Here is a 21,022-nt window from a genome sequence, read left to right as displayed (position 1 = left end):
GTGGCAGCTAGAGACCCAGCAGGCCCTCTGCCCAAAGAGTGTGCAATAGTTCCATTCACACCACAGACTTTTTAGGCACTGGCTCTCTAGGTTCTCACTTTAGCAGTGAGGGTGAAGTCCCGAAGATCTGAGAGTGGGGGTTTCTATAAACACAGGGTGAGAGCTGTGCACACTTCCCCCCTCTTCCACAGCTCCTGGACTTCACGGCATACAGAGCAGTTTTCAAGTAATTATTCCACTTAAGATAATCTGGTGAGATGAGATCCATCCTCTATTTCAGTAGATGGAAATACACCCAACTTGCCCCAGATTACAAACAAGCCAGTAGCTAGACTCTGAGCCTCTGACTCTAAGTCTAGGCTCTGGTCACTGTGCCATGAAGAAAGGATGATTTTTGAGGGGACACCATTAGTGAAAGAAAAAGATGAGGAAGTCCCTGATTCCTGGTGAGTAATGGGACAAACAGGCATTTCCTTCCAACCCTACATTTCCGAGAGAAACAGTTCTAGGCATGGGCCTTCTGTCTCTCAGGAGGGGAGGAGCCAGAGTATAGATGAATATGGCAGTGAATACGGCAGCGACGTCTGTCACAGCTGGAATTCCCTCCCTCATACTGTGTAACTACAACTGAGACCCTGTATCACTTTCAGTGACCTTGGGAAACGGGTGATTTAAACCCACTGCAGACAGTTCTTGGAAACACAGTAATGTATCCGAGCTCAAATCTCACCTGGAACCAACATCTAAACACACACATGACACTGCTTATGGCAAAGACACTATTTGCACCAGTAAATAAAATTATTTCTCTTGGCTCTCCCTTCACCATCTCTTAGGCTTTATTTCTATTTCTGCCATATTCTTCAGTTAAGTAAGGCCCTAACTCTGCTTCCTTTTTTTATTCTGCTCCATTAACCTTCTTGTCCTTCCCGATTCAAGTGACTTAACATCAGGGCTCCTGTGTGAATAAGAAAAAGGTGCCTCTTCCTCAAGGCACTTGAATGCCATCTGCTGGAAAACTGTTGTAATAAAATATACAAATACAGGAAATACATAAAGCTCAGATGACTAAAACATAAGTAACAAGAACCTTACACCCATACTCAGAAATCCTGGGTGGAAATCCTGAGCAACCGCAAGTCTGTGACAAGCCTAGCTCAGGGGGCACCTCAAACCTGGACCCGACTCTGGTGCACTCTTAATACAAGGGGCTTCAACCTCCCACTGCATACAAGGCTTGGTTTAGACGCACTTAGGTCCTTTTCAACGCTCCCACTACAACAGCACTGTCACGCCTTACTCTGATATCAAGCATTCAAACCATGTTTGCTGAGTAAATACACATTAATTTCACAAATGATTCAGGGGATGACACTAGTCCAGATCTTCAGCCCCAATTTAAGCATTAAATGATTCAACTAATAATGAGTTAATATATGTTCTTATTAAGTGCTAAAAGTTGTGTGTCTAATCCCACTCCAACCATTATGTCCTTGCTACCTAATCCAACCTCTGCTAGAGCCACAGTCAAATTTATGATTTAGAGAAAAAACTTTTAGTAGGATCCTAAATCAGTAGAATTTTAGAAATTTCTCCTAAGACCTAACAAAGGGAAAGTCTTATATTTAGAAGTCAGAGACACTGAGATGTTTTCATTGTCCTGGCCTGCAACGATCAAGGAAGAAATACAATTAGGAATGTCTCCTCTAAAAGGATTAAGAATGAGCTATTAACAACTCAGAGTAAAGTAGTAGCCATTTGAAAAAATAATTCCAACATAGTTGGTAAATACATTTTCATTTTATACTTTCAAAATAATCCTAGAGATGAGCTTTCCTGTTCGGGAGGATGAGACCAATGAGTGGTAAGCTTACCAAATGTCAAGCAATAGAAGCTGTAACTGCAAGACGCCCAGGCCTGTGGAGATTTAGGTTCCTGGGCTTCCTCTATTAGAAATACTGTTGACATTTTCAGAAATGATCTTGAGAATTCTCTTTTATGTCCAGATCACAGAGTGGCCACGCAGAGAACTGCAATTCTGAAATAATTTCAGAGGAACTGAACAAACATTTCCTCTGCCCACTCTCATCTTACAGCTCTGTGAAGGCAAGCCTCAAGCCTCTCACTGTGGTTACCATGGTGCCAGGTACCACTGGAGCTCAGCTAATGAGCTCTGGACGAAATGAGAAAATCACCAAATAAGCACACTTATTGTCAGAAGGAATAAAGTCACGTCCATTAGTTTGATGAGCCTCTGAGTGCCAGGAAGCAGAATCAAGCACCACAGAAATCCCCCTTTCAGGTGTGGGAACCTAAGTGAATGATCAGAGCTCTTACAAAACACGCAGTAAAGCAGCAGCAGGAGCGAGCTCTGAGGGGAGGTTTCAGATGTATCTCCCCTATCAAAGCCCTTGTAAATGAAATAATTCAACACACAAAAAAAGAACAATAAAAACAAATGCCTGTACATCTACCACCAACCCAGCTTTGTCAAACCTTAACACTATAGAGTTGCTTTAGATAAAAAAAAAATATAAGAATGAGGGTTTCCCTGGTGGATCAGTGGTAAAGAATCTGCCTGCCAATGCAGGCGACATGGGTTCAATCCCTGTTTGGGAAGATCCCACATGCTGCAAAGCAACGAAGCCTGCGCGCCACAACTATTGAGGCTGTGTTCTAGAGCCTGTGCTCCGCATCAAGAGAAGTCACTGCAATGAGAAGCCAGAGCACCGCAACTACAGAGGAGATGTGCCGGCCGCAACCAGAGCAAAGCCCACACAGCAACCATGACCCAACACAGCCAAAAGTAAAAAGAATTATATATATAAAGGAATAAGAATGAGATCATACAATCTGAAATTTTTGATGTATGCCTACTTACTTGACGCTATTCTTCCTCCTCCTTTCTCTATATATCTATAAACAGTGTATGGTTATTATTTTGAATTTTTTTTTACTTTTATGTAAATTTTGCATACTGTACATACTATTTGCAATGCGTTTTTTTGTGTTCAACACTTTTTAATACTAATCTTTAGGGATATATATAGGTTTAGTTCACTTACTTATAAGTGCTTTATAGTATTCCATTGTTTCATGTCTATTTTCTGTTCACAGACAGGTTCACCTGCTGTTTCTCATTATCTTTTACTATGAATAAGACTGCATAAAAAAAAGTCCTTACATGTACCTCCTTTTGCAAATGAGAATCACTCAAGGGAAGGAGCTGGCATATTTTAGGCTTTGCAGGTCATATGATCTCTGTTGCAACTATTCAAGTCTGCACTGTCCTGTGAAAGCAGCTATGGAAATGATCAGGCATGGCTTCTGTTTCAATAAAACTTTACAGAAACAGGCAGTGGGCAGAATTCAGTATGTGGCTGTAGTCCAAGACCCTCAAAGTAGTTTTTGTCAACCTAGTTTTTGTCAACCTATCATATTTTAATTTGCATTTTCTTAATTTGCAGATCCTTAATCGATGAGGTCAAAAAACCTCTCATACACATTTACTAACAATTTGGGTTTCCTTTTCTGCAAACTGGCTGTTCCAAGGTTTACGCCTACTTTTTTTTTTTTAATTATGTTGCTTATTGATTTGCAGGAGTTCTTTACTAATTAACAACTACATGTATTACAAATATCTTCTCTCAGTCTGTGACTTGGCTTGTCACTTTATGTCATCTTTCACTGTATATAAAAGTTCCATGCAACCAAAATGATTGGTTTTTTTGTTTTTTTAACACTATTTTTTGGGTCTCTTAAATGAAATCCCTCCCTACCTCAAGGTCATACAGATAGTTTTATATTTCTCTTTAAAATTGCAAATTTTGCTTTTCATGTTACATTTTTTATCCACCTGGAATTTTAGTTTTGCAAACAGCATAAAGAAGAAATCCAATTCTGCTTTTTCCCCCCATACAGAAAACCAATTATTCTAGCACCACTGACTGAGGGTAAGTCCCATGAGGACAGAGGATTCTGTCACGGCTATATTCCTGGTGCCCTGGCAATGCCTGACATCTTTTAATCTAGCGGATACCTAGAGTTCACCTTCACACTAGAGCTGTCTCCTCTGCTGCGGCAGGGAAGCAGGAACTGTAGACACAGACTGAAGCGTCTGCAGGGGCAGGAGAGGGCTGTCACTGGGCCTTGTACAGCACATACGATTAGAGTGCGCTGCCTTCTCAGCAGAACAAGGTGGTTTTATTCAAACCTGGTGCCAATTAGTTTTATCAATTCAGCACATACTTATCAAGTACTTACTATTTCATATACTTAGTACTGAATACATTTTTAGCGGATAAAAATACCTTTTCATACACAGTCTGGTTTGATTTTCAAAACCTCTCTGGTAGTTAGTTTCTCATCTTACATGAGGAAACTGAGGCTCAGGAGATATAGTAATTTCCCGAAGAGCTAATAAGCAGGGGAATTAGGACTCTATCCTGGTCCTCAGTTTTTTTTTCTTTTTCTAACCATTTAAAAATGTATTTTTCAGTAATAATAAGCGTACTTACATTGTTGAGTGACAGTTCTCCAGAACTTTCCATTTTACAAAATTAAAATTCTATACCCACCAAGCAACAACTCCCTATTTTCCCTTTCCCCAAGCTTCTGTTAACCACCATTCTACTTTCTGTTTCTATGAATCGAACTACTCTAGGAACCTTATATATAAGTGGAAATATACAGTATTTATCTTTTTGTCATTGACTTATTAGCATAATGTCTTCAGGGTTCATACATACCCATATGACAGGATTTCCTTCCCTTTTGAGATTGGCTACTATCCCACTGTAAGTATATACCACCTTTCATTTATCCATTCATTTGATGGACATTTGGGGTTGCTTCCACCTTGGGGCCTTTGAGAATAATGTTACTATGAACACAGGCTTGCAAATATTTCTTTGGGATCTGCTTTGTAGTCTTTTCGCTATGTACCCAGCAGACTGCTGGTTCTGTTTTTAATTTCTGTGCAACAGCCAGACTGTTTTCCACAGCAGTTGCACCATTTTACACTCCCACCACAAGTGCACACGGGTTCCAAATTTTCCACATTCTTGCCACATTATTTTCTGTTTGTTTTTTTGATAGCAACTGTCCTAACAGGTGTGAGGGATTTAATCATTTTAAAGTACATAGCTTAGTCCTTGATTTTTAATCTGGTGTTTTTTTGATTATACTATACTGCAGCACTCTATGAAAGATAAATCTGAAATGAGGCACAGGTAGATTTCTAAACTAGGTATTATGTTCTTTCAAATGGAAAAGAAAAGAGCACAATACATTTTAAGTCTGACAGACTTGGATTTGAATCCTGTGAAGCTGTGAAGTCCTGAGTCAACCTGAACTGCCTCATCAGTAATGTCAGAAGAAAGCAGAGGATTATAGATATACCCATATGTAAAGTGTCTAACAGCAGGACTGGTAAATAAGAGCATCCTAAGTAGCAAGTATTACTGTAAGGCCAGTCACAAGAAACAGAATTGACACCGTACCAATTTTGGTAGCACTGTAGATGTTTTCAATAGGAAATATTTCTCCTAGCCCATATAGGAGAACCTTGGCCAGAGCTGGAACCAGTTGGGTTGTAGTGATCAGAACATTTACACAATTCTTTCTGTAAGGGAGAAAAAGACAATAAAATGAAATCAAACCAACCTGGGAAAAAGAACTCAAATGAGTCTTCTCTGTAGGATCTACTTGTGCAAAATGAACCTCAAAGCTCCTGGTGTGGCATTTGCTCAGCGCCAACGCTCAGCTCCTGCTCCAGCTCAGGTTTACTCATCTTCCAAATTAAAAGGCAGAGATTCTGTGGTGGACACAGAACAGCCCCCTGCTCTCCCCTCATTTGCATTCTAGCTCACTGCACTGCTGGCAGACTCCACGAGCCCACGGCACTGACACCGCACCACAGAAAACACGGCAAGGCTTTCAGCAGCAGTGGCACTTCATCTCAGTGCAGCTCAGCCCTTAAAGGAGACGCGACTTCAGTCCTCTCTGCTCGGCACACAACGGCGACACACAGGTCAGAATATACCTTCTTTTCACAAGTCTTTTCCCTTCACAGATATCCATCCGTGGGTGTCAGTTTCTGTTTACTCTACTAGGCTGTTCGTCTGGAATTCTTGCTTTGGAGGAGGGACGACTAAGGCTATGTTTTTATTTCCCATTCTAAGCTTTGAGCTCAAATCTCCTTATCTGCTTAATGTACCCTTTTTCTTTTGAATCCTGCCTTCCTGAGTAGGCTGCGCTACATTTCTTTGGAGCTTCCTGTATTCAGGGTATTTGTAAAGTCTCCTCCATGTACTCTTCGATGTTATCAGGCGCATCCACCTCCAGTGCTGGACACTCTGGGTTACTGAGTATAATTTTGTGAGCAAAAAGTAAGAGAAAAGAAAAAGATGTTCAAAACTCTAAGGCATGCTGATAGAGTAAAATGGCCTTGCCTCCCATCTGTGAATCCTTGCCTGCATCACTGAACTCCTCTCACCCTTCCCCACAGCCTGTTTTCGGGAATGGCCTTATCCTGGACCAGGGTGGGAGAAAGAATCTCTCTGAGAGGATAAGACCTAGAAAAAGCATTTCCATACCTGGACTGGATGAGAAGTAAAGACTTCAAGGCAGTTCCTAACCAGGAATCTGTTAAAACTTCAATTTCTGCTCTTAGTCTCTGCAGTGCTTCCTTTCTCTGGGGACTGAGGAGCCCTTTGGGAATAAAAGAAGACACAGTCATCATTTGACAAGATCCGTGCTGGCATTGAGAAAGCAACTTCTACATTTAATTTGGAAATAGTGTGTTACTGAAGTAGCTACTGAGCTAACACCTCTCTCTCCTTGATAAGGCCCTGGAGTAGTCTACTCAACATGCCTTTTTGACTCTTTCCACCAGAGTCTTTCGCTTGGTGTGGCATAACCACAACAAAATCAGCTGAGAGAAACACTGTGATTAGGATCTGGCTCAAGCTCATTCTTTCATTAACCAACCAGTAACATCATCTGCAGACTGGTGGACCATACTTTGAGTAGCACTGGTATAGACGTGACATCAAGAAGCAAAAATGGGGGAACAATTACAGATGGAAAAGCCCACGGCATTTTCAGTCTCTTTCTAAAGAAAACAACAGAGCAACTGATGTCTTTTGGTCTCAGAAATCTTCCCACTGACATACACTGCTCCCAAGGCGATGATGGTGCTTTCACCTTCTTCAGAACACATCAACCTGAGATTCCAGGTTGAATCACCAAATTCTGATCATCTGTACTGTACTTACTTCTGAAACAACTTCAGCTGATGAGAGACTGAAGCACTGCTTTAAGATCAGATAACTAAACACAAAACAAAAAAGAGTTCATCTGATTGGAACATGTTATCAGATGCTTGAGTTAGTATATTCAAATAATAAATCTGGCTCTAATTTTTCTATGGTGAAGGTAAAAAGAAATTCTACTACCAGTACGCCATAAAAACAGAAATCTAGTATAACTGTTTATAATTTATTTTCAGACAGATGGTTTCACAATGTAAGCCTGCAATTTGATGACTCTCAATATTTCTGATAAAACAAAAACCAAACAAATATATGTCATGTATGACATACACAAGCAAGCCTATGTCACAGGTTTAACTACTATGATGTAGCACTTTTGTTAATTCACTTAAAAAAAAAATACAGGTGGATATTACTTTTAATATGTTTCCCAGGGTAGGCTCCAAGGATTCTCACAGAGGGTTATAAAGCACTTCAGGAAACCAGGTCGAGACACTCACTGGGCAGAAAATGGACCAGACACAGAGGTTGTATATGAAAACTAATAAAAGAAAGGCTAATATCTGTGACAGAGAAAAAACAAAATGACCTGATTGCCAAAATAAAAAGTACTGGGGCCTCTCTTGACCCAGGGTCATATATTTCTAGGCAGTCCAGGGAATCCCTGAAACACCACGCAACGTTCTGTGTGGATGTAGGTGTTTGAGGGTGATGGTTCAGTTTTCAGTATTTTCTTACAAGGGCATGTCACTGAAGAGGGCTCTGTATGAACGTAAAGTGCACTGGACCGAGAGTCCAGTCGTGGTATGGCCACTAAGTTGCTACGTGACCGGCCTCTGTGATCCTCATCATGGACCATCAGTTTTCTCAAATGCAAAATGAAGGATTTAGATTAGTTCTCTACTAATGTCTCTTCTCATCCAAACAATCTATGGCTAATTAATTCCAAATATATGAATTTTAGGCATAATGGCACCTGATATGTGAGACATATCTGGGCAGAAAGGAAGTCCAAGGTCCTTCAAATCACAATGCATGGATGGATACTGCCAACCTATCAAGCTGGACCTAGTTTTCCATCCACTATAAACCTGGTCGCTAATTCTACCTGACTTGTCCTGATGGCTAGATAAATCTGTCCAAAAATATGGCAACCTCTTAAATATTACTGACAGTAATTGTGAATCCAGAAAAAACACATGCCATTAAACATGATCTATGGAACACATTTCCTTTAAAAAGGAAAGCTGTCTAAAAAGAACAAGAGAACTTGGTGAAGTTATGCTAAGAAGAGTCCATGAGGAATGCAGAGCTTCCTCCCCACAGGGTTTCAATCAAACCCCATTTTTAAAATACAGAGTTAAAATGTCCCTGTGTCACAAATTCATAATCCAGGAGCTCTAAGGTAAACCCTAGAAAGGAAAACAGGAAATCAGAACAAAAGAGAAAATTAGCTGGTTATATGCCACACTTACCACCCACGTTGCTTTTATGCTTATCATAGATTTCTCTCACTTTTCGGTAACGGAAAGCCAATTTCCTCATCCAGTCCACACCTCCCTGGACGCCCACAGACGAACCATGGCTGCCACTGCCTCCCGAGCCGCTGAAACCATCTGTCGAGAAACTGTAGTTGCTGCAGAGAGAGAGGATGATGAAAATGAAAATCTATACCGCACAGAGTTTTCAGCTGAAGGCCACCTGAGATTCTCTGTCCTAATCCACAGGCATCTGACATCAAAGCCGTGAGACTCTTCTTCCTTAATCTCTGTATGTCAGAGGCTATCTTCCATTGGTCCGCCATCTCACCCCTGTTACTTCTATCAGAGAAAGGATGGAGAGGGAGAGCAAGAGGGGCAGGAACAATTTGAGCGTCAGCATCCCCTAGAGGCTGGCTCCAGATAGACCATCCTTTCACTAATGATAGATGACATCTTACAGTGAAAAAAAGCCTTCAGAATATAAAATTTTTTGTTCACACCCACAATATGATTGCAACTATGTAAAAAGGAGAAATGTGAAAAATTAATGGGAGGAATGAACCCCAAGTTCTACCAACAGTAAGAAAATGGGAATGTTCTCCTTCAGGGATCTGTCGACTCGTTAAGTTCATGGGCCACTACTCCTCTCCTAATTCCATTCCCTTCAGGTACAGACTGTATATGAATGTAAATAGAATGTGGTGGAACTGATGGTGTCAGGCTTTAGAGACCAGACTTCTCTTACAGGGCTTGCTCTAAGTGTCAGATGTCACGTGAGAACACTCAAGCTGCTCCGTGAAGGGGCACAGTGAGGCCTGAGGCCTCCTGCTAGCAGCCACACACAACAGGTTGGAAGCAGGTCCTTGGCTCCACTCAAACCTTCAGATGATTTTAACTCCAGCTATCTTGATTTTAACCTCAAAGACCCTGATTCAGAACTACCCAGCTAAGTTACTTTCAAGTTCCCAAACTACAGAAACACTGAGATGATCCATGGTCATTGCTTTAAACCACTAGGCTTGGGAGTAATCTGTTACACAGCCATAGACAGGTGTTACAGTTAAAGCCTGGGCGGGATGGCTACTTCCTAAGTCAAGATTAAAAATGACTGATGGGATTAGGGACAACTTGGTTCAAAAATCAAAACAGAATTCCCTAAGTGTGAGATTCTATATTTAAGGAAAAGCTGCCAATAAAAAGATAGGCCATTACTAGTTAGCCATATGTATGTGCTGTGCTTGGTTGCTCAGTCCTTATCTGACTCTGTGACCCCCATGCACTGTAGCCCACCAGGCTCCTCTGTCTATGGAATTCTCCAGGCAAGAATACCGGAGTGGGCTACCATTCCCTTCTCTAGTGGATCTTCCCCACCCAGGGATCGAACCAGGGTCTCCCACATTGTGGGTAGATTCTTTACCGTCTGAGCCACCAGGGAAGCCCAGACATATGTATACGAGAAACAAAAGAGCACTAGAGCTCAGAGTGGATTGTAAACTGCTTCAGATCAAGCTTTCTCCTAAAGTAAGTAAAATCTCTTAAGAATGGTGCCCTTTACAGCTGTGCAAGACCCAACATGCACGGCTGGATGCTGCTCCCGAAGGGAAACCTCTCCTCCTCCTCAGCGCCGCAGGGCTGTCTGTGTCCTTACTAAGTGATGTGTCCAGATCTGCTCTAGAGTTGAGAATGCACAGAGGAAACAATTTTAGGGTAGACACATGGAAAAACTTTTTGCCTATGGAAAGGGATAAACATTAATAAAATAAATTAACATGAAAAGATGTGACAATTTTTTTTTTTCTAAAAGTCTTTAGATATAAGGGAGACAAATTTTTGGATTATTCTTAGCTAAAACTACTGGGCTAGAAGACCGTAGCCAAGAGAGACAGGAGGGGACTGAGCAAGCATTTTGCCACTGAGACCTCCCTGGTTTAGTGTTCACTGTGATATTAATGTTTAAGATTGTCTTCCATACGGTCATTTGACACCACCAGACCCCTACCATATAACTTCCTTGGTGAAGTTACCTGATGCTTATTTCTATCTAAGACTAACCAATCTGGAAGCACACTTTTCTTGACTGAAAATCTGGCCAAAGAGAAACTAGTATATCCTTTACTTTGGAATGCTTTTGTCTCATTCCATCATGCTCCCCAATCTCTAAGATTATACTCAAAGTCTACTGTGTTGAGAAGGCCACTCCAGTGTTGGCACCACTGGCTCCCCACAACCATTGGAATTACTTTCTACTCTATATCCCATCACATTTTCTACGGTCACCTTCTCTCACCGCATGCCATCATCAGCTGTCTTTGTTTCTATCTTCTCTAATAGACTGTGAGCTCTTTTAGGCCATGTCTTAATCACCTTTGTTTGCCTCTGAACCTAGTCAGTGTCTCGTGCATAACAGGTATACTGATGTTTAAGATATCATTGTTTTTATTACCTCAAGTCTTGGCCATTGTCATCAGAAGCCACATCTTCCACATGCACCTGGTCACACTCCTGTTAAAAGACAAAACCACCCATTATTTCATCCCAGAGAGCAGTTCTATTATCACCATGATATATTGTAAAAATACCACAAACAATGGCAGGATGATGAAATACCTTATGGTTTCTTATGTGTGGAGGATCAGTCTCACCCCCGTTGCTGTCCACCTTCTTTAAAGGCCTAATTTATATTCCTCAGTCTTCATGCAATCTTCCTTAGCCATACCAGCCCGCAGTTCTACTCTTATCTCAATAGTTCATTTTCCCCACAGCCCATGGGTATAAGCACAAGCTCCCTTATATTGTCAGGTGTGCCTATGTCCTACATTAGGCTAAGTTCTATCACAGTGTAGGCCTCTTATGGCACAACCATATCTTACATCTCCTTTTGAACCCTCCAGTCTAGTCCAGTGCCCTTATGTAGCATGTACTCAGTAAGTTTTTGCAGACAAAAAAGATGCTGGTAGAGTGTGTGCAGTATCAAAACCGAGAATGACTGAAATAGAAATTTGTAAATTCAAACTCAGAATTAGAAGAGGTCACCTAAGTCAATCTCCTCATATTCTAAAAGTGAGATAAATGATTGGCCCAAGGTCATAAAACTAGTGAGTGGTAGAAAGAAACTAGAAGGAGCTTAGGTCTTTCGATTTGAATGCACGGGTTCTTTAAGCCCACACTACTACTGAGGTAAAATACCACCCACTGCCTAACTGACAGATGTATTCCTCTGACACCACCTAGGGCGGTGCCATGGTGTCCACCTGCATCAGAATCCTCTGGGGAAGATTTTTTAAAATGCATATTTTTGAATAGAATTTCTGTGAGTGAAGTCCTAGAGTCTTCATTTTTAACAAGCTCCCCAGGTGATTCTTATGCCCCCTAAAGTTGAGAACCACTGACCTGGGGGGCAGGAACACATTCAGGTCAAATTCTTCACAGAACTTTCAGTCCTGAGTGAGGACTATGTCTAGAAAATCATTACAAATACAATTTGGCAACAATTACTGGCACATAGTAGGTTTTCAATAAATGTTTGCTGAATAAAAACTATAATGTTCCAATTTATCAACATGTGAAGTTGATGGAAGATTAAAGCACTGTGGAGCTTACATAAAAGTACTGGAGTTTAGAGCCCTACTAATTTAACTTGTTGGAGAATTGCTGAGTAGAACTAGACTGTGTTTGAAAAGAGAGAGGATTACTTTGTGTTTATTTTACTTTAAAATTTCCACTATTTAAAAAAGTAGGTAATACATGTCTTACAGAGTTCAAAATTCAAAAGGACATTAAGTGACAAATCTGCTCCTTCCCACCTCAGTGTCTTGGCAAGGCATTCTTATCTTCAAACAGAACAACTGTTACTAGTTCCTTGTATAGGGTAACTGCTTAACTGAGGCCCAGAATGGGGAGATAACTTTCCTAACTTGGTACTCGAGTCTGGTCCTCTGACTCCTGGTCCTGTGCTCTCTCCACTACACCATGTTTACCTCAAAGATGAACTCAAATGTCAAACAAAACAATTAACCAAGAAGCTCTCAGGGTTTCCAGGTTTCCCTCCACCTAAATATAAAATGATCTGGACTTCACGGCTTACACATGGACAATAAGCAGGTACAAAATACAACAAGTTAAGAGTAGCCCTCTACGGATCTGACAAATCAAGAGACTATCTTTTAAGAAGGTAAAACTGAAGAACAGTCAAAATATAATTAAGAGTACAACCAATGCCACATTCTATATATTATTTAATATAGATGAGTAAATTAGAATATTGGTCTATGTATCAGTGCTTTACCTGACGGGATGGCACTGCCCCTAGAGCTAGATCACTTCCAAATATGCTAACAAAATCAAATTTTTGAGCCAATAAAACTGAAGCCCAGAAACAAGACTGTGCTGACCTAACCAAGGAACTATTTCTTCAAGACTATGTATACCTAAGTGCCCAGCTGGCCTTACCATACCTACCCTGTTTAACCACACTTCCTCTAAATGCAAAAATCACAGTCTCAATAAATAAGTTATGGAACAAAGTGTTTCACTGAAGCACAGAAACAATTTAAAATGCATACCTCTAGGTCATTGAAAAATAGATGTGTGTCAGCCACTTCAAAAATCATTTCTTCCATTGTTAAACCTGAGCCAATCACTACTGTTGGGTCCTGAAAGGCAATAAGAGAATTTGTTTGACTTGGCACTTACAGCACCAGTTCTTACCTCTAAATGTTTCAAAATTATTTGAGGTCAAGGCCAAAACAACATTGGCCCACAACAGTGCTTCTCACTATTACTGATGCAATTTCATTCACAGGTGTAAGAAGCTTAGATTGTGCAAAGTTAAAAATTTCAGGACTTTAACCCACTTAAAAAAAAAAAAAGAAAACAAATTTCGGAAAAATTCCCTGCTTCAGCAGAAATTCTAACTATTGCTAAAATATTGCTATTATAATACTCATTATCTTACACACACTCACACAAATACACACACACACACACAGTATAACGCTGGAAGTCAGTAATCTGACAATCTAAACAACCAGGAAATCAGTAAAGAAATATTTGTAGGAAAACCAATGCACATAGCTTTAAAAGGAACTATCAGACCTTCACTTAGAGGTGGTATGATCTTATTTTGTATACTTCCATAACCAGTCTTGTTATAGAGTATATAAGCTTATGTTAGTTTACCAGCCTAGATACTAAAAGCCTACGGAAAATACTTCTACTAGAAACAAACAGTGACAATAAGAATTAATTAGGGGTAGATAAAGTAGGATGGTAAATGAGGCAGATATTTTTATAAAATTTATTCACAGAAACTAAAAAAAAAAAAAAAAAGGAAACTGGAGGTAATTTAGTATAGAAATATACCGACAATACCTCAAAAACAGCTCATCCCTCTATCAAAACTGATGTTACTACTGATGATTAAACTTAAATTCTGCTCGGTACATTTTCATTTAAGAAGCTATATAATCTATTTTAGAAAGTTATTTAATATTTTAAATGTACAGATCTCGCAGATTCTCAGCTAAATGAAATGCTCAGTTGGGACTGTCTCATGTGATGTAAGGGACAACAGATCAGTCTTTGGAGCATGTAATCCTGAGACTCCACTCTGTTTTGAGTTCAGTCCCATACTTAGTCTTTACCACCCTTCACCAACTTCAGCTTTCAGTACTAGTCCAAGGTCTAGTTCCCAGCTTTATAAACTCTGCTTGACCATGTAGTCTGCCTGCTATAAGCCACCAGGTGAAGTTCTATGTGAAAAGTGAAAGGTCAATAGGTAAGATGGAGATAACAGAGACAGTGATCTTGGCTACCTGCACGCATAGAGAGGGACAGTTATAACAAAGGAAGAAAGACTCAAATTACCTTTCCATACTTCTGGGCATAGGATCCAGTAAGAAGGGAGTGGAAGATGATGATGGTTTCATCTAAGTCCCACAGAAATACCCGCTGAATGAGGGAAATATTTTAAAAAATGAGTGAGCATCTTTTTAAATCATAGTAGAATGAAACAAGTAATCAATAACAGAAGAAAAACTGAGAAATTCACACATATGTAAAAATTAATATAATCTTAAACAACCAATGGATAAAAAAGAAATAACAAGTGAAATTAGAAAATACCTTGGAATGAAGACCAAAAAACAATGTACCATAATTTATGGGATGCTGTGGAAACAGTTAAGAAGGCATTTTTTTTCTTTTCTTTTTAAGGCCACACTGTACAGCATGGGGAATCTTAGTCCCCCAACCAACCAGGGATCAAACCTGGGCCCCCTGCATTGGAAGTAGGGAGTTTTAACCACTGGACCACCAGGGAAGTCCCAAAGGAAATTTATAGTTCCAAATGTGTACCCTAAAAAAGATCTCAATCAATAACCAAACTGCACAATTTACTCTGCTAGACAAAGCCAGTAGAAGGAAGGAAAAAATAAAGTTAGAAAAGGGTAGGAAAAAGCAGAAGATAGGAAAAAAATAGAGAAAATCAACAAAACCAAAAGTTGGTTCTTAGAAGAGATCTATATAATTGACAACGTCTGGTTAGACTAGCTAAGAAAAAAGACAGAAGACATAAATTAATAAAATCAGAAATGAAAGTGGGGATATTATACCAATTTTGAAGAAATAAAAAAGATTTTATAATCCTTTATACTATGAAGAGTTATACATCAATAAACAATCTAGATGAAACAACAAATTCCTAGAAATATACAATGTGCCAAAACTGATTCAAAAAGGAAAAGAAAATCTGAACAGACCTTTAACTGGTAGGAGGCTGAATCAATAACAAAAAACATCCCAAGAAAAGAAAAGGCCAGGGTCAGATGGTTTCACTGGTGAATTCTACCAAACACAATCCTTCAGACCTTCCAAACTGAACAGGCAGGAACACTTCCTAATTCACTCTGTGAAGCCAGCAAATCCCTGATACTGAAGTCAGATAAAGATAAGACAAGAAAGCTACAGACCAGTCTCTCATTTGAACACTGATGCAAAAACCTCAACAAAACAGCGGCAAACAAAGATCAGCAGCATATGGAATTATACATCAGGACCAAGTAGGATCTGTTCCCAGAATGTAAGAACGGTTCAGTGTAGGGAAAAAAAATCAATATAATATACTGCATTAACTGAACAGAGGAGAAAACCCACATGGTCATCTCAACTGATGTAGAAAAAACTGATCTGACAAAACTGATCTGACAAAACTCAGCACACTTTCATGATAAAAACACTCAATATACTACCAACTTCCTTATCATGATAAGGGTCATATATGAAAAACCTACAGCTAATATTATACTCAATGGTGGAAAACTGAAAGTGTTACCCCTGAGATTAGGAATAAAAGAAGTATGTCTCTGTTTTCATCACTTCTATTCAAACATGGTACTGGAAATTCTAGCCAGAATAAGGGTAAAAGAAATACCCAAGAAAAGGGTAAAAAAGGTACCCAAACTGGAAAGAAAGAAGTAAAATTATCTCTGTTCACAGATGATGTGATCTCACACAGAGAAAACCTTTAAGAACCCACAAAAAATTACTGATAGCTACTAAAATGAATTCAGAAATCAGCTGTTTCTATAAGCTTGAAATGAATAATCCTAAAAGGAATTAAACAAAAGCATAAAAAATAATAAAATATTTAGGAATAAATTTAACTGATAGGTATTTAGTATATAAGTCCTAAACTATCAAAATTCCAACACTGTTTTTGTTGTTGTTGTTTTCCAACACTTTTTTAAAGAGATAGAAAAACTAACCTAAAGTTTGTACGAAATCTCAAGGGACCCCGCTGCGGCTGCTGCTAAGTCTCGTTAGTCGTGTCCGACTCTGTGCGAACCCATTAGACGGCAGCCCTCCAGGCTCCCCCGTCCCTGGGATTCTCCAGGCAAGAACACTGGAGTGGGCTGCCATTTCCTTCTCCAACGCATGAAAGTGAAATGTGAAAGCAAAGTCGCTCAGTCGTGTCCGACTCTTAGCGACCCCATGGACTACAGCCTACCAGGCTCCTTAGTCCATGGGATTTTCCAGGCAAGAGTACTGGAGTGGGGTGCCATTGCCTTCTCCGCAAGGGCCCTAAAGAGCCAAAATAGTCTTGAAAAAGAACAAAGTTGGATGACTCACATTTCCTGATATTAAAACTTACTACAAAGCTACAGTAATCAAAATAGTGTGGTACTAGCATAAAGACAGACACACAGACCAATGGAACAGAGAGAGCCCAGAATGGCACCCCACTCCAGTACTCTTTCCTGGAAAATCCCATGGACGGAGGAGCCTGTTAGGTTGCAATCCATGGGGTCACTAAGAGTCGGACACGACTGAGCGACTTCACTTTCACTTTTCACTTTCATGCATTGGAGAAGGAAATGGCAACCCACTCCAGTGTTCTTGCCTGGAGAATCCCAGGGACAGGGGAGCCTGGTGGGCTGCCATCTCTGGGGTCACACAGAGTCGGACAAAACTGAAGTGACTTAGCATAGCATATATATAAAGTGAGAGAGACAGAGAGTCAATTGATTATTATTTCTGCAAGGATACCATGAACAAAGGGGAAAGGAAACCATTTCCAAAACAAGGTCCATGTGCAAAAAAATAAAATTAGATCCTTACTTCACACTATGTACAAATTAACTCAATATGGATCAAGGACCTAAACTTAAGAGCTGAAACAATAAAATGCTTAGAAGAAATATAGGTGTTTTCATAACCTTAAACCCTTAAGTATAATACGAAAAGCACAAGTAATCAAAACAGAACTTCAAAATTTTAAACTGTTAACCATCAAAGGAAACCATCAAGAGAGTGAAAAGACAGTGCACAGAAAATATTTGCACATTATATATCTGCTAAGGGATTAAACTCTAGAATAAAGAACTCCTAAGATTCAAAAACAAACAAAACCCCCTGATTTAAAGAATGGGCAAAGGATTTAGACATTACTTCCAATAAAATACACAAATGACCAATTCACACATGAAAAGAAATGCAAATCAAAACCACGAGACACCATTTCATACCCATTAGGATGGAATGCATAGAAAAGGGAAGCAACTGGAACCCTAGTATAGAGCTGGTAGAAATGTAAAATGGTGTAGTCATTTGGAAAACACTTTGGTGGTTCCTCAAAAAGCTGAACACAGAACTACTATATAGTCTAGCAATTCTACTCCTAGGTTTATACCCAAAGTAATTGAAAAGAGGGGCTCCAAGTGATATTTTTGAGGACAGCAGTGTCATAGCAGCTTTATTCACAATAGCTCAAAGGTGGAAAACCCCCAAGTGTCCATCACAGATGAATGGATAAACAAAATGTGCTATATATACACAATGGAGTTATTCAGCCATAAAAAGGAATGAAGTTCTGAAACATGCTACAGAATAGACGAACCTTGAAAATATTATGCTAGGGGAAGTAATAAGCCTGACACAGAAGGAAGGGTTTGGTATGATGCCACTTTTATGAAATACCTACAACACGAAAATTTACAGTGACAGGAAGTAGAAAAAAGGTTACCAAGGACTAACAGAAGGGGAGAACAGGAAGTTATTGCTTAATGAGTACACAGTTTGTAATCATGAAAAACTTCTGAACAACACTGTGAATGTACTTAAAACTGCACTTACAAAATGGTAAATTTTATATATACTTTACCACAATTAAAACAAATAAGTGAATTCTCAGTTTTTCCCATGAAATATATCAGGTCTTTACATTTTCTTTCTTTCTCTCCCAGCCCACTCCCATCCTCCTAGTAACAAAAGGAAAGAGAGGTTCCAAACATAGCCTCAATTTACCAATGTCTTATGAACAACTGTCAATGGACTCATTTTTAAATATGGCTTTTTCTTCTCATTAAACAATCACATTATAGAAAAATTAAAGAAAGAAAACAAAAAGATTAGTATCAAAACTCCATTATTATTAGAATTTTGTATGGCTTTCTAGTCTTTTTAATAATGAAGCCAAATGTATATCCATAATAAATTTCTATAGGGTTTACACAGTAAGTGAGAGCCAATCTACCTCATTTACAAGTTACCAGATCTGGCTGCAGGTTTCACAGAAACTTGGCCTAAAGCACTTCAGTTCTGTCCTTTTACTCTAAGATTTTGAAATGGAGAACAGTATGACATTGTTTGTGATACCCTTTGCTTTTTGAATATGATGCAATGTTCTTTCTGTTCTAACCTGGAATACAGAACAGATTGTTCTTTCCCGATTGTTCTTTCCCTTAAAAAGTTACCTGGCTACCTAAATTTGAAAAAGCTTTTTCAAATTTGTTGGTTAAAAGGATCTGAAAGTGATATGGTAAAATATGGGCACAGAGAAATGTGTTTTTACACTTCTCTTTTCACACTTGGCCAATTCATTTTCTACTGCTCAGGAATTAAATGATACACAACATAGAACCACATAATATCCATGAGTTTCAGAAATATATTTGACAAACTTAAAGAAAAGAGAAAAGAAAAAAGCAGGTGGTAACTCAAATGAGTTTCTTCCATACTTCTAATTCACTGTCCTGGGAAGAGCTGGCGTCAGCTTTCCTCTTGCCCCGGTTCTTGCCAGTCATGTTTTTCCTGGACTGGTCATCAGCATCTTTACTTGGTGTGGTCTGGGTCAAAGATGGGCTTGGAGAAGGGTCTCCTGAAAAGGAAAAGTAAGACACTGCTATTGCCAGTGTAGTCACAGGCTATTAAAAACCAGGGCAGGCTCTCTGCCTTTAAGAATCATGTTGCAGGGATAAAGGCTGGGAAACCAAACTTTACTTTGGGAATTTGGAAATTCAGACCTAACAGCATGAAGAGCCATAACTAGCATTTGCATGCCTGCCTCTGCAATGAAAAAACTTACCTATAAAGTCATTTTGCCCCACCCAAAAAATTAAGCCTGCAATCAGTTTCTCAACTTGGTACAACTGACGTTTTGGTCCAGACAATTTTTGTTGTGAGGGGACATCCTGTACGTTTTAGGATGTTTGGTTAAGCGGCATCCTTGGCCTCTACCCATTAGATGCCAGTAGCACCCCCTTCCCAGTGTGACAACCAAAAATGCTTCCACACATTGCCAAATATCCCTGGGTGTGGGGCCCTTAGGGTGGAAGCAGGAGGCACAAAACCACCTCCAGTTGAAAACCACCACCCTAGATCTATTTACCAATTTAAATAAAATACAGAAAGCAGTAGGTTGCAGCAAGCTACCCTCTGAGCTTTTAATTGGTGAAATTTATACTGACTTTATTTTTCTGGCCTTCAAAATTACTGCGGATGGTGATTGCAGCCATGAAATTAAAAGATGCTTGCTCCTTGGAAGGAAAGTTATGACCAACTTAGACAGCATATTAAAAAGCAGAGGCATTACTTTGTCAACAAAGGTCCGTCTAGTCAAGGCTATGGTTTTTCCAGTGGTCATGTATGGATGTGAGAGTTGGACTATAAAGAAAGCTGAGAGCCAAAGAATTGATGCTTTCGAACTGTGGTGTTGGAAAAGACTCTTGAGAGTCCCTTGGACTGCAAGGAGATCCAACCAGTCCATCCTAAAGGAGATCAGTCCTGGGTGTTCACCGGAAGGACTAATGTTGAAGCTGAAACTCCAATACTTTGGCCACCTGATGTGGAGAACTGACTCATTTGAAAGACCCTGATGCTGCCCTGATGAGGCCAGGAGGAGAAGGGGACGATAGAGGATGATATGGTTGGATGGCATCACTGAAACAATGGACACGGGTTTGGGTGGGCTCCGGGATGGACAGGGAGGCCTGGCGTGCTGTGGTTCATGGGGTCGCAAAGAGTTGGGACTGAGTGACTGAACTGAACTGATATTGAGAAAACAATCTACTTTCTTCAACAAATAAATTACACAGGAAAGAAACAGAGATGGGGAATTTATAGGTTAGAACAAAATATATATCCACCAATCACAATGTATGGACCTTGAAAGTGAAAGTCATGTCTGACTCTTTGCGACCCCATGGACTATACAGTTCATAGAATTCTCCAGGCCAGAATACCAGAGTGGGTAGCCTTTCCCTTCTGCAGGGGATCTTCTCAACCCAGGGATTGAACCCAGGTCTTCCGCACTGCAGGTGGGTTCTTTAGGTGGATTCTTTACTAGCTGAGCCACAAGGGAAGCCCTTACTTGGACTTCAAACAAAAACAAGACTCTTAACGTTTATGAGAAAACTAGAAATATGAATACCCTTAGGCATTAAGGAATTATTGTTGAATTATTTTATATGGGATAATGGCATTGTGGTTATG

At 39.8% G+C, this 21,022-nt stretch overlaps 1 protein-coding gene across 4 annotated transcripts in view; it reads right to left on the bottom strand.

Annotated features, from left to right (window-relative positions):
- Nucleotides 1–21,022, bottom strand: part of EYA3 (EYA transcriptional coactivator and phosphatase 3) — a 95,557-nt gene that overhangs the window by 9,528 nt on the left and 65,007 nt on the right. For all 4 annotated transcript variants that reach the window (XM_070775434.1, XM_070775443.1, XM_070775417.1 and 1 more), the window contains 7 exons: nt 19,270–19,409; nt 14,621–14,704; nt 13,318–13,407; nt 11,199–11,257; nt 8,750–8,910; nt 6,597–6,711; nt 5,502–5,623 (listed from right to left, as the gene is read on the bottom strand). In XM_070775434.1, coding sequence (XP_070631535.1) covers nt 5,502–5,623; nt 6,597–6,711; nt 8,750–8,910; nt 11,199–11,257; nt 13,318–13,407; nt 14,621–14,704; nt 19,270–19,409 — 771 coding nt within the window. The remainder of the gene's footprint in view (nt 1–5,501; nt 5,624–6,596; nt 6,712–8,749; nt 8,911–11,198; nt 11,258–13,317; nt 13,408–14,620; nt 14,705–19,269; nt 19,410–21,022) is intronic.

Source organism: Bos indicus, chromosome 2 (genome assembly GCF_029378745.1).
Source record: "Bos indicus isolate NIAB-ARS_2022 breed Sahiwal x Tharparkar chromosome 2, NIAB-ARS_B.indTharparkar_mat_pri_1.0, whole genome shotgun sequence".
Classification (NCBI taxonomy): domain Eukaryota; kingdom Metazoa; phylum Chordata; class Mammalia; order Artiodactyla; family Bovidae; genus Bos; species Bos indicus.
The sequence above is the reverse complement of the archived record's forward strand: the minus strand, read 5'-3'. Positions and strand labels throughout refer to the sequence as shown.